The sequence below is a fragment of the Lepisosteus oculatus genome, chromosome 6, assembly GCF_040954835.1.
Source record: "Lepisosteus oculatus isolate fLepOcu1 chromosome 6, fLepOcu1.hap2, whole genome shotgun sequence".
In the NCBI taxonomy this organism is placed as follows: domain Eukaryota; kingdom Metazoa; phylum Chordata; class Actinopteri; order Semionotiformes; family Lepisosteidae; genus Lepisosteus; species Lepisosteus oculatus.
This window is the reverse complement of record NC_090701.1, coordinates 24,826,315-24,840,025: the sequence shown is the minus strand read 5'-3', so window position 1 is coordinate 24,840,025 and position 13,711 is coordinate 24,826,315. Positions and strand designations below refer to the sequence as shown.

At 36.5% G+C, this 13,711-nt stretch overlaps 1 protein-coding gene across 5 annotated transcripts in view; it reads left to right on the top strand.

The window, feature by feature from the left end:
- The window catches only part of slc12a7b (solute carrier family 12 member 7b), a 162,469-nt gene that overhangs the window by 89,913 nt on the left and 58,845 nt on the right, over window positions 1-13,711 (top strand). For all 5 annotated transcript variants that reach the window (XM_069191100.1, XM_069191103.1, XM_069191102.1 and 2 more), the window contains exon 4: window positions 4,361-4,507. In XM_069191100.1, coding sequence (XP_069047201.1) covers window positions 4,361-4,507 — 147 coding nt within the window. The remainder of the gene's footprint in view (window positions 1-4,360; window positions 4,508-13,711) is intronic.

The following is a 13,711-nucleotide window of genomic DNA, read 5'->3' as shown; positions in this document are numbered from 1 at the left end:
GTTATTATACTTTAGTTTCAGTGGTGTTTTTAGTACCATTTTGTTATTCTAGATTATAGATACAATATATATGATTTTGTTGAAAGTTGTAAAGGCTTGTGTTAAATTGCCCCCCCTGGGATAAATTAAGTATTTTGATTGAATTAAATTAAACTGGTTGAACTGATTTTTACTCCCACCGTTTACAGTATTCACTCATTCATGTTTTTATTTATATTATTTTAAAATTTGTTCATAAAATGTTTATAAAGAAGGTGTAATACTGTTGGGTATTTTTTTAGTTTCCACTACTAGCCATATATAGTATGTATGACATATTTTTATTCCTAAATTAATACTGTTTTTGATGTTCAGAGACATTATACTCCTGTTATTTTTATGCTCAGCAACCAAAATTTCCCTTTTATTGTAAATTCTATATTAATAACCCATATTAAGTGGATTTAAACATACACAGCAGAGAGAATAAATAAGCACTCATTTCACTAACTAATGAACCTCAAGTGCCACCTGTCGATCATCTTTGGCCAGTGAAGTACTGTACATACCGCAATGCAATGCATGACTTTTACTGTAGATGCGTTCTTAGTGGCTGCACCTGCACTTTCTACAGTGCTTAAAGAAATGCAGTATGGGGAAGCAGCTACTCATGAACTTTTACTGCAGCACCGCAGAAAGTGTGCTCACTAGTGGTATCACTGTATGGTATCAATCAGTGAGATTCACACCATCTGCTGTCGCAATAAAGCCCAATCCATCATTCACAGTCCTAACCATCTTGGCCACAAACTGTTCCCCCCACTGTACTCTGGCGAAGTGGTACTTCACCATTTAAGCATGGACCACTAGGCTTACGAACAGCTTCTACTCTACTGCTGTGCCCATCCTTAATAGCTAACTGAATGCCTCAGAACTCAGTGCATCTATGCACTAAGCACTTTTTGCTTAGTTATTGTTCTCTCTAAAGTTATTGTTCTTGTTGTTACTATTTATTATGTACCACTTTGTAATGCACATTGTGTGGTGTTGTCTGTTGTACTGTGTGTTCTGCTGTACTGTGCATGTAATGAGAGAGCATCGCAAATAATTTTTAATTTTTAGGCAGTGGAAACTTTCCTCTTTAAAATAAATCATTTTTAGTTAATATATTATAATTCTTGGGGCAGCATAACATAATCTCTAGGGTACTTCAATATTATTATTCCATTATTATTATTTCATTCCATTATTATTATTATTCAATTTTTCATAAAATAGGAAGAGCATTTGCTATTTTTTGACTGACCTGTTGTTTCTGGTGGTTTTAGCATCCTTTACAAAACTACATTGAAATATTACAGCAGACTAAAGTAAACACATACTAAATACATACCCTAGAAATGTATTAAGGTTTATCATAATATTTGTCATGAATAACAATAATACAATTTCGTTGGTCCATGGTAGAATAAGCACAATGATACTTTGAAATGGTAGGAAACAACAACAAAACTGTAGTTAAAGTTCAAGAATCATATGGTAAATTTGCTGGATAAAATTTCTGTGATATGCAATATCACATGATATGGAATGTGCAATATGGATAGAGATATTTACATGAGGTTTTCCAGAGCACTTGATCTCCCACATCAGCATATTACTTAATGTATTCCAAGGAACATGAATTTTCAAAATAAACCTTCTTGCAGTGTTACAATTTGATCCTTACCTTGATTAGAAAGCTGCTAACTAAAGAAGCCGTGTGGCTTTGCAAATCAGAGGAGTGCAGATAGATACATTGATTACTTTTGGATTAATAGACTGAACTGAAACATTTAAACAAATGCACCCATTCATACACTTTTCAATAATCACTTATCCTATTCAGTAAATTCAAAATAGATATCACCCCTAAGTTATTTCACAGTTTTTAAAACGTTACCTTTATAAGCTGTTTCATTTGTGCAGTCTTCACTATAAACCTTTTGTTTTTGTTTCTGTGTGGCATTTCAGATATTTAGATATTTCATTATTACTTCACCTAGTATATTGTTGTGCAACATTTGATCTACGGATAATGCATAGTATATTAATGAATAATATATTTGTGGTGTACATACCACATTGCACCATGGGTTTTTTTAATTTTCTGTTGCTGGGCTGCACTACTTTGTAAAACTGCCAGGTGGTGCAGTGAATGCTTAAATATGCAAGTATTTGGGCTGTCACCTGAAAACGCATGGTTTCAAATCCCGTTCAATGCTCAGCTCAATCTTTTTCCAATTATAGAATTGAATTTGTATACTGTTTCTACTTTTATTAAATTTATGTCATATTTTACAGTATGTTAAATATTAAATAAATATTTAAAAAGACAGTAGAGCTGCTTTACAAAACAAAATTACATAGCAAAATTAATAGCAAACTATTCAATTTTCTTTAAAAGTCTTTAACAAATGTCATAATACTCCATTGCTGTGTCAATTAAGACAGTTCTTGGTTCTAATCAGTTTCTCATTGAATCCTCTTTAAGTAACTAGGCAATTCAAAGAACGTTTAAAGTTTCAACCTGTCTATCGAGCTATGCTATACTATGTACTATGTGTAAAGTTTTATTTATTTTAAAAATATATTAGACATGACAACTTTACAAATTTTTGTATTTAAATGGTCAAATTAAAACAGAACTTTTGATTGCAGAGTCATTTGAATTAATTTGCTGTGTTCTGTAACTTACCTTATGGTAAGGCGCATTAGTAACCAGGAGAACACCATCAGAAATTGTCCTAAACAGCTGAATCAGTGACTAATGGGAATGTATATTGAAAATAGAGAGTGAAAATAAAAGCATACACCCAGTTTCTCTTCCCCAGCTGCTGGGTGATAATGTACCACCAAGCCATGAAACACTCCCTATAGCGCTAAATCAGAAAAGTTAAGTGCAAATAAGTGCTATGCACCACAAGTGCAACTTGTTGTTCTCATGTATAGTACACTCACGTATTGCGTATAACTGATAAAATATAATCATATCAACTACTTAGAAGAAAAAAGGGCAGCAAAAACACATACAAAAATAAAATTTAGTTTTAAAATTTATAATTTAAAACTAAATGTCGTATATACATAAAAAACTCCATTGCGATTTCTGTTTAAGGACATCTTTAAACTCCTTTGCTCTTTCCAAGCATTTTGGAGATTTCTGGAGATTATTAATCTTATTTTAATTTTTTACATTCTGTGATGTATATAATTATCAGAAATGTGAATAAAGTTTTCATTTTATTTTATTGTGAGAGTCTTTATTATGCCCAAGTGATAATTTGTTGAAGAGGTAACTTGGGTTTTGGCTGGAATCAAACTCAGACCGTTTCGTGTGATAGAGCAGAACTCTGGTTAGTGTTTGATTTTCCATCACAATAGATAAAAAGAGCATATTAGAACCTCCCCAAAATAACCACAGCAAGTGACCAAGTTAAAAGACATTGATGTAGAAAGTGTTTATGAAGAAGGTGGAATACTGTTGTGTACTTTTTTTTATTTTTAGCTACCACTGCCTGCTATACATGTATATTATTTTCATTGATATTCTTAAATGAATGTTGTTAATGATGTTCTGAAATGTTATTATACTTCAGTTTTATTTATTTTTAGCTACCAAAATTTCCCTTTAGTTACATGATTCTATATTAATATTCTCTATTTAAGTGGATTTAAAAAAGTGGATTTAAGTGGATTTTTTTACAACAGTAAGGATGGCAAGTATTCATAGAAAAGGTTAAAACATTATAGCTTTTTATAAAATATATCAACTTTATACAGTTAGAAGGATCTGTCCAAGTTAACCACAGTAAGTAACAGAATTTGTTGCCAAAAATGTTGATATATAAGGTGGAATACTGTTATATTTTATTCTAGACTATATTTTATTTTTAGCTATCACTACCAGCTACTGTATATACAATAGGTATAATATATTCATATTCATAAGTTAATATTGCCTTTGATGTTCAGAGACATTTTAATATTCACCTACAAAAATGTCCCTTTAGCATTATTCCATATTATGTGGATTTAAAGAAACATACATATTACAGTGGAGAAACATAAAATGAAGCAATCATCCACTAACATTTAATGCACCACAAGTGGTATCAATTGTCATTGGCCAGTGAATCACACAATGTACTGCGCCGGAGTACTGCAGACGTGGTAATAAGAACATATGTTCTGAGTGATATATCTGTACGGAGTGCATTGCAGACAGCATTCTAAAGTGAAAATATAAACACTAATGTGGTGAATTTGTATTTTTTCAAATAGTTATTTTTTGTACATTTTTTAGCATATAAAATTAATGGTTTATTTCTCTGCCTTCTAGAGTCCACAAATGGGCACCTTCATTGGTGTGTACCTCCCCTGTATGCAGAACATTCTCGGTGTCATCCTCTTCCTACGTCTGACATGGATTGTTGGAACTGCTGGGATTCTGGAGTCCTTTGCCATTGTCTTTATGTGCTGTGCTTGTGTAAGTCCAGTTTATTCTATCTTGAATCGGTGTGTAACCACTAGAATGTAAGAATAGTACAAACAGGAAGAGAGGATTAAATGTATTGTGTGTGGTTGCTGGTGGCTTATTTCTCCTGTGATTTCTTCAAGGTTCCTAGAGAATTGAGCGTGTAACATCCAATTGTGCCTTTGTTTTATTGGTTCGCTGTTGATCATAAGGTTATTTATTGGCTTGACTCATGTTATATTACCTGTCGGGATTTTTGAATGCTTGTGTAGCGGCAAGGCTTATTAAAAATACAGGAATTAAGTTTGCTGCTCCCTTGCCAGTCTCTCTCTCCCTCAATTCAGTGGTGCTGGATACAGAGAGGCCATTCTATTTGATCCATATTTAAGGTGTTTTTCTAGTTGATAGAGTTTCCTGATAAGGAACAGCTCCCAAGGCTGAGATTCACCAGCTACCCTAATAAATGGTCATCTCTGGCGCCTTACTGTCTGGGAGATTCCTTGGGAGAGTCGCATCCCAGGTTGTTTACAACCCTAATGTCAGAAAGCATGGTTACTCATCCTCCGCCTCGATCAGCCAATCAGGAACTGGTAGGGCAGGGTAACCCCACATGGGTCTCGAATGCACGCAGAACATTCAACCAATGAATGACTTTAGTTCCTCCGGCTAAAACAGGCAGCACAAGGCCCAGAACGGGGGCTCCTCCAAGACATTCTTAGACTCATCTCGGACAATCACGTGACGGCTAGTGTGTCCGAGTGCCAGCACTTTACTTTGTTCTCAACCAAGTCGAGAACGGAGGTTGCTGCACATAACCAAAGGATCCGCCTGAGGTTAGCCCACCAGGAAGCCTCGTGAACCCACCACGAACGCTCACCTGATCAACGAGTGAACTACGGTCGGAACTGTGGACAGCTGAATCTTGGGATTCAGGACTAGCGCTGCATTGGGAACGAACCGGTCTTTTTCGTGTCTAAAGAGTGTGACTTTGCTTGGACCTGCAGTCACTTTTCATGTGCACAAACTCTGCTAGTTAAACTAGGACTAACTAGCCGGTCTTTAGAGAGCCTACTGCCAGCGTCGCAGCAGGAATCTCTCCCTCCTTCTCCCACACCTCCAGCCGAACCAGAACTGTCTGGCACCGGGCCAAAGGACGCCGATTGGACTTAGCAACAGCCTGCCACTGTTCCCCTGTGTCCGCGGGAGATCTGAATCCACACAGATTGGATGAGTTCAACATTCAACATTCAACATATTCAACATTCTGCATTACAGTTCAAGCATTCAATTGTTACCTCAATCCCCGTTGATATCAGTTTAATTTCTATGAGTGACATACTTGCTTGCGAGTATCTAGTATAGAAGTTGTAATCAAAGCTCATTAATGAAACGATATAAATGAATGGTATACTGAATGTATGTTCCTCTTGGTATTTGTAACTCTTCGTGATTGAATACTGTATATACCTTTTCACGCAGTAGGTGATTGACTGGCCAAAATGGCCGACAGGCGGCACTCGTGGTGCATTGATTGTTAGTGAAACGATTGCTTCATTTAATCTCTTTACTGTGCATGTTTAAATCCTCTTAATATTGAATATTAATATGGAATTTTACAACTAAAGGGAAATTTTAGTAGCTGAGCATAAAAAGAAGAGTAGCATAACATATCTTAAGGTCATGAACCATATTAATTTAGGAATATAAACATATTATGTAAACTGAAGGTTTGATGTTTTTTTTTATTTGAAACCGTGATCTTGACACGCAGGTGTGAAGTTGAGTTAACAGCTTCAGATTTGAAAGGTTATTAATAAAATCTTCCATGTCGCATTAACATTGGAATGTTCTTACAAGTGTAAAAATAGGTGATACACAATGTCTCCTCTATAACTCTTCAGTTTACAGAGAAATTCTGCCAGAGCCACACAAAATTGTCCAATAATACTCCTCTTGTGTCTACTTTCCAGGGAGTAACCCTGTTACAAAAGGGAACAGCGCATCAGTCCTTGACTATGGTTAAACAGTACTTACGATGTCTGATGGAGTTTCAGCATTCACTTTTCTGTAATCTGTACAGAACTGTGACGTCTCATCAGTGTTTGGTACCAATAAACGGGGGCTTCACAGACTTCCTTCTTTGAACTCAACTGCACTCCACTAAATAATGTACAGTTTATGACCTTCTACAATGCTTCTAGTTTAGCAGTACTTGCGCGATAAGCACATTGTTTAATGGATATGACATTACCCACGTCTTTATCAGTGTACGACACAGATTTGAGTCAGAGTGTCTGTTAATAATACAGATCACCTTCCAATATATATATAACTACTGAATGATTTCTTTATCCGTTTCAGCTAAATGAGGGGAGTTAAATCAGTCAGAATCTTGGAGTGCCAATTGTAAAAATAACCCTTTGTTTAACCTAAAGAATTTCACCTTGCGTTTTCTGGCCAGAGCTCAAGTGCTGTACATGAGAGGTTAAGCTTTATTAGCTCTACCTGGCGGTTTTACAAGGCGCTTCCAGATACTATTATCATATTTAAATAACATGCAGTATGATGCATTATATATGCACCATGCCTACCTCTCACATTTTGAATGACTGGATCTGTAGATTGCAAGGGGAAAGGGTTTGTAAATATATTTTGTTAAAGCAGACACATTTTTCCAGTAGAGTTATTTAGCCCTTGTCACTAATGGAATCACTAAATAAAGACATAAATATAGAAATCGAAAGGTTTTTGGTGTAAAGATGTTGGTAGCAGAATGAATTTAAGGTTTAGAGAGCTGTCGGGCTGAGCTCAATGTATTTTTTGACAGATTTAACTGAACTAGTGGAAATCTGTGCCCAGAGGTGACTGCATGGTCAGAACAAGTCTCTCTTGTTCTCTCTTGAGAAATAAACTTGGTTTGGTCCCGGCGTAGCGGCTGCCTCTGAATAAAAGTATTCAGGTGTCGACAAAAGTCCAACTGTATTGCTCCAGTGATCAGGCGGATACAACAGTGGTTGCTAGCAGTTAACGACACCTTGCTGCAGGCTTCACCTCTATGGCTCAGCACTTTGGGAAAAAGTTATAAGTCCCAACATTCAGATAACAACAGTCATGTGATTGTTAGACATCCACATTTCTCAAGCAAGTCCGAAGGAGCGCGAGAGTGACAAAAGAGCAATCTCAGAGCTCTGTGCAATGCACTGGAGGACATATGGTTGGTGATGACCGTACAATTTAAGAGGAGGACATACGATTGGTGATTGCCAGACAGTTGGGGTCCCCATACCCTGGAGCTTCCTGAATGGTTGGTCAACTTTAGTAATGATTGACCATGAACTCTGACTCTCTGACCATCCAGATGTGCTTAGGGTCTCACTAGACCACCAGGTGCCAAGAGTAGGCATCTATCATGATAGCTGGTTGCGTCCCGATCCTGGGAACTGTTCCTTATCAGATAGACAAACATCTCTAAATCGGTGCACAAACATGAATAGCTCCTCTGTGACTTGGACCATAGAGATGAGGGAGATGGGCCTTACGGGGAAAAGAACAGCAACACTTAATTCAGTCTTATTAATAAGTATTGTTGCTATAACCTGTATGTTGTGTGATGTGGTTTTTGGGGTTACAATAAATTGAACACACATTTTTACTTATTTGTGGAATAGTTTGTATTATATATTGTTAAATCACACTGTTAGGCTACATACTGCAATGAGAAAAAAAAATCATACGCAGGACTTTTTTCTCCCAATCAGGATTTTTTTTCACAGTGCTTTCTTGCCTCCCGATGTGCCACACACACAAATCACATGAAGTTATATCCCCAGATACAGTATACTGAAACAGTAGTGTAGACAGGTCAATGAACTGTAGTGTGATCGTATACTGTATATAGCGAATATACAGTACGATACTGTATGGTTTTAAAGTCACTACAATATATATCTGAAACATATTTTATAATAAAAATGTTCTTGACGAAATTTGCATTAAGGTAAAATGTAAAGTCATATGTGTAAATCATAGCACTTTCGGGTTCACGTGGGTAAGCGCCCTTGCCGCTCCCGCCTCAGGTTGGCCCTCCACTGCTGGGGCTCAAACCCAGGCCTCCGGCATCACTCAGCAGGGACCCAGCCAGTTGAGCTAAAGGGAGATCTCCCCTCAGCCCGGCGGCTGAGGTCCCTGCTATTCACAGGGAAGGGTGGTGATGTCACCACGCTGGCAAGCCGGCTCGCAAAACCTGTAATGTCGGCCATATGCGTTACAGTATCTAAACGTGGAAATAAACCTGAAAGAAGCACATAGTGTTCACACCAAGCCACAGTATGTTAATAAACATTTTTACATATTAAACTGAGTAATTTTCTTTTTGTTAATAAAAACAATATTAGTTTAATATTATACATATTGTACTGCACCGTATAACATCTAAACAGTCTAAACAGCAACCAACTTAAATTCTATAATTGGAAAAAGATCGTCCCTCAGCATTGACTGGGATTCCAAGCTAGACGTTTTCTGGTGACAGCCCAAATACTTCCACATGCCAGGTTAGGCTTTCACTGCTCAACCTGGTGGTTTTACAAAATAGTGCAATTAAAGTTTGTTTAAAAATAGGGTTGCTTTACTGCGAGTTAGGGCATGCACATTGCAAAATGCTGCAGTATCCAGCACACATTCTAAATTTAGCTACCATTACCATCCACTGTATGTACATTAGGTATACATTATGTTATACTTCTGTTTTTATTTTCTGTGACCAAAATAGTAGTGCACTCCAAAAACAGATTTAAAAAATGGGGTGCGTTACGTTGTAAGTACTGCAAGCTGCTACAGTATCTGGTGTGCATTCTGAATAGCTCGATCTGCATTAGAAATTAATGCAAGGTATGGGGGCTTTATGTAAGCCATAAAGAAATGGCATAAAGATATCTGTCATTTGTCATAGGAGAAGTACTGAATGCCTGTTTGCTGACATAGATGACATAGATGTATTTTCTTGATATTTTTTTATCTGTGGGTAAAGCATCTGTTAAAAACCAGAAAGCTTAGTTTATGAGAGAATGGTTAGAATAAGAGATGCCAGGTTGCAGACACTGAAGGAAAAGACTTGAAAAAGAAGCAACGGAGGTAGTACAGACAAAAGATCGAATAGCAGTAGAGTTAAGAAAGTAAGAGGGGCTTGAAACAGTGAAGGAAGAACTCGGAAGCTGGAATGTGGACCTGAAATTTCCTGTAGTAACTATATCTGAAATGAAGAATGAAGTGCAGTTGAGATAGATGAAAATTGTTGTTTTCATTTTTTCAAAGTAGGGGGAAAGGTTTAGTCTAGAATAACTGACTGACTTAAGAAGTGTTATCTGCAGGCCACAGGAAATGGCATAGGCACGTGTTAAAAGTAAGTTCGTATGGAGCATAATAAGACTAGAGATGCAGGTAGGAAAAAGATAATTTTGGAAAAGTTGAGGAATACACTGATAACAAGAACACTTCCTTTCAAGAGGGTTAGGCATACTTTTGACAAAATGTCAGGAGATGTTGTAGACTGCAGAGAAAGATGATGAAGTTAACGGACGTACTGAATAACCACTGTTGAATGTTTACGTAGCTACTGAAATGAAGGTTGTATTTTAGACTTTGTGTAGTAGCTAGTGTTGAACTGTTAGTTGGATAAATTGAAGGAATAGGCAAACATCCACAGAACTAGCATCTTAATATGTTTATATTTAGAGGCAATTTGTTTATACAGTATAACCAACTAGCTATGTATACAGATGAGCCAGATAGGTAGAAAGGCTGTTTCCTTAAGCCAGCACTTTAAAATTAATCCTCAATGAGTAATTGTTGCCATCTCATACTGGGTTTTTATCACTGTGTATAGTTACACAGTGTCTTTAATTCCATCCATTTTCTGATATCTTTATCCAGTACAGGGGAGCTTGAGCCTATCCCAGCAAGCAACAGGCGCAAGGCAGAATACTCCCTGGACTAAATGCCAGTCCATCACAGGGCAGACACACAGACACAGAAACACACACACACACTCACACCAGGGCCAGTTTTCCCATGAGCCAATTAACCTGCCAGTATGTTTTGGACTGCGAGAGGAAATAAGATTACTAGAGGAAACCCATGTGAACGCAGAGAGAACTCCACCCTTAAAAAATCACTTAAAAACTTGTGATTCTAATCACTTAAAATCACAAAACAAATGATCTGTTTTTATAAAATAAGAGCTCAGATAGTGCCTACCTCACAAGGAAATTTAAGCTGCAAAAGTAGAAAATGAAATTTGTGCGTATCAGTGAGCTTTCAAGGTTGTCTTTCAAGCTTAAAAATCAGGTTTTACTTATACTGTACCCCAGAAATTGAACCTAGGGCCCCAGCAGTGCAAAATAGCAATGCTTATCCACCACTATAAATGAATGGATAGATAGTTAAGTCATCTTTTAGTTCAAAGATGTGGATGCATAATTTAATTTTGAAAGCCACGGAGACATTTTTTTTATGAAAAGAGTTTTTATGAAAAAAAAAGATACAAAAAGCTACTAACCACTGTGCTACTTTGTTCTTTAGTTAATACATTTACTTTTTATAAACAGTTAACATTGTTATTGTTGATTGTTAGCAAAATCATAATAATTGAAATTATATTCTACCCTAATTTTTTAGAATTTTTACTTTTTAGTATTTACTATTTTCTGATAGTCAGGTTTGATGTATATTTAAACAAAATCTTGTAAATTCATATTTTTACAAGATGTGTAAAAAGTGCAACAATTTATTACAGTGCAAATTTTAATATTACACACAAAATAGCAAAGTAAATTTCTGCTTTCATCATTCTGTTGCAAATGTTAAAAAACATTTTAAAAAATAAAATACTGTTACCATTACTGGCAGTGGCCATTGTGGTGTCTCAAGAATCTGGAGCAGGGGTAGGCAAACTTTTATGTCCCTAGGGCCACATAAAATTTTGAAACTGTATAGTAGGCCACTTCAGGCTGCTGTTACAGATAGCCTATGCCCTATATAAGTTTAGATTCCAACATAGGCTTATTAGTTCAAGGTTAACAATAACTTCAGAGAAATAAATATTTTAAATATAAAAAAATACAAATTGAATAAAACTTGATTTTTAACTCACAAGCCAAGTCTTCACAGATTACCTCTACAGGATGGGTAACTGTTCTGTGTGATACACTTATTTTCTCAAATTTGTTTTTGCTCTCTGGACAAAGAATATCTACGGTTTCTATCATGCACTCCTACAAAAGCTCCCCTTCAGAGAGCAGATTTCTTTGTTTAGCAATTGTATATGCAAATGCTGCATTCACTGTCAACTTTCTGCTTCTTCAGTCCACTCATTTTGACACAGATTCCCTCACAGTACGATGGACACACTCTGACTGGTGAATCACATTGGTAAAGCAGGGGTTCCCAAACCTTTTTGAGTCTGTGCCTCCCTTGACCTGTCAAATTTTCCACATGCCTCAAAATAAGTCAAAATAAGTTCTATGCCAGTGCGATATTTTACAAAAGATTATACATTGAAAAGGAAATGATGGGTCAAAAAAAAAACAAAGATGATCCAATAGGCTTGATCAAAATAGTAAAAATACTTGACAACACATTTTATTGAAATTATTTGAATGTGCAAACAATTTGAAAAAATTAAAAAATAGTCAACATCTTTGTAAAATAAAAAGACTAAATAAAAATGTAAAAATCTAACAATGTTTTTTAAAAAAGGGGGAGAAATACAACGTCTTTTTGTTTGTGCCTCTTAATGGGTAGGTGGGCTTGTTTAATAAATTATGTTAACATAATTCACCAACATTACTGGGTAGTATTTTTTAAATGGCAACGTGCATCTCCTTCTCAACATTGACTCTTGATCTGAACTTGGTTTTGATAACCGCAAATGCTGAAAACCCAGCTTCACAAAGGCAGGATATTGCAAAGCGAAGCAGAATTCACAGAGCTCTGTTGCTTATTCCTTGGTACTCCAATAGTATGAGGTTTTTTGCATTGTGCTACTCAGTACACTACGTTGTATGATGTAAAAAGAACTGGGCGCAAAAAATAATCAGGAGGCTTACTTATCAAACAACTGTGAACAGTTTCCAAATTATGTTTCAATTTATTGGTGGGGATGCTCTCAGCAGCCAACACTTTAAGGCAGACACTGAGGAAATTCTTCAGTGTCCACAATTGTGCACGTGAAACCGAAATTCAAGAAACTGTCGTCATACTTTCTGTATTTGCATTTCTGTTTCTCTTTAGAAATAGGCTCCATGTCCTTTGTGGTTTTTACTCATATTTAAAAACCTCTCAATTGCGATTGTGTAACAAAACACTCACAAAATGACCACTCATAGAAATATTAAACACTGAAGCCGCGGTCAACTGGTATGCTCCTTACAGACTCTTGTGGCCAGTGTCATGTGACATAGTCTAGCTAGGTAGCGCGTGACTCGTCCATTCTGTGTGCTTGGACAACGGGTTTTGCTCGTAATAAAATTTTTACCTGGCAATACCTTAGACCCCCCCCCGGCCAACAATGACGCCTCCTCTAGGTGGCGCAATGCACAGTTTGGAATCACTGTGGTAAAACGTTCATGCGCCATCTAACAGTACAAATTATGAAATGTAAGAAAAAACGGCACCAAACAAAGTGGAATATGGCGAATACTAATTTATCTTTTACCTCAAGGGCCAGTTAAAACTGGCTGGCAGGCCGTAGTTTGCCCACAGGTGATCTAGAGACAATAGTCAAACATCTGCAGTAGCTAGTGTCAACATTTGTAGTTCTCAGGAGTTTTAAAGCAAGAAAGGAACGGATATGTTTACTTGGCCCTGAGACACTGATCAAAGAAATAATGTGGTTTATCTTAGTTAATTAAGAGTCATCAAAAGTTGAGGAGCAAAAGATAAAACAGACAGGTATAGAGAGAAGTAGAGAGAAGAGAAAAGAAGTTGCAGAGAGAGCAGAGGACACACAGAGAAAAGAAGGAGCAGAGAGTAGTGAATGACGGGAGAGATCAGTAGATATAAGGGAGGTCAATGTTCCGATCAGTCATTAAAACCAGATTTGAGTTTAGTATTTGAAGTTTTGAACTTTCTTTAGAGAGCTTGTTATTCGGATGTTTTGAGGAAACTGATTTTTTTGTATGTAGAAATGATTAATCCCTCCTGGTTAATGATTGAATT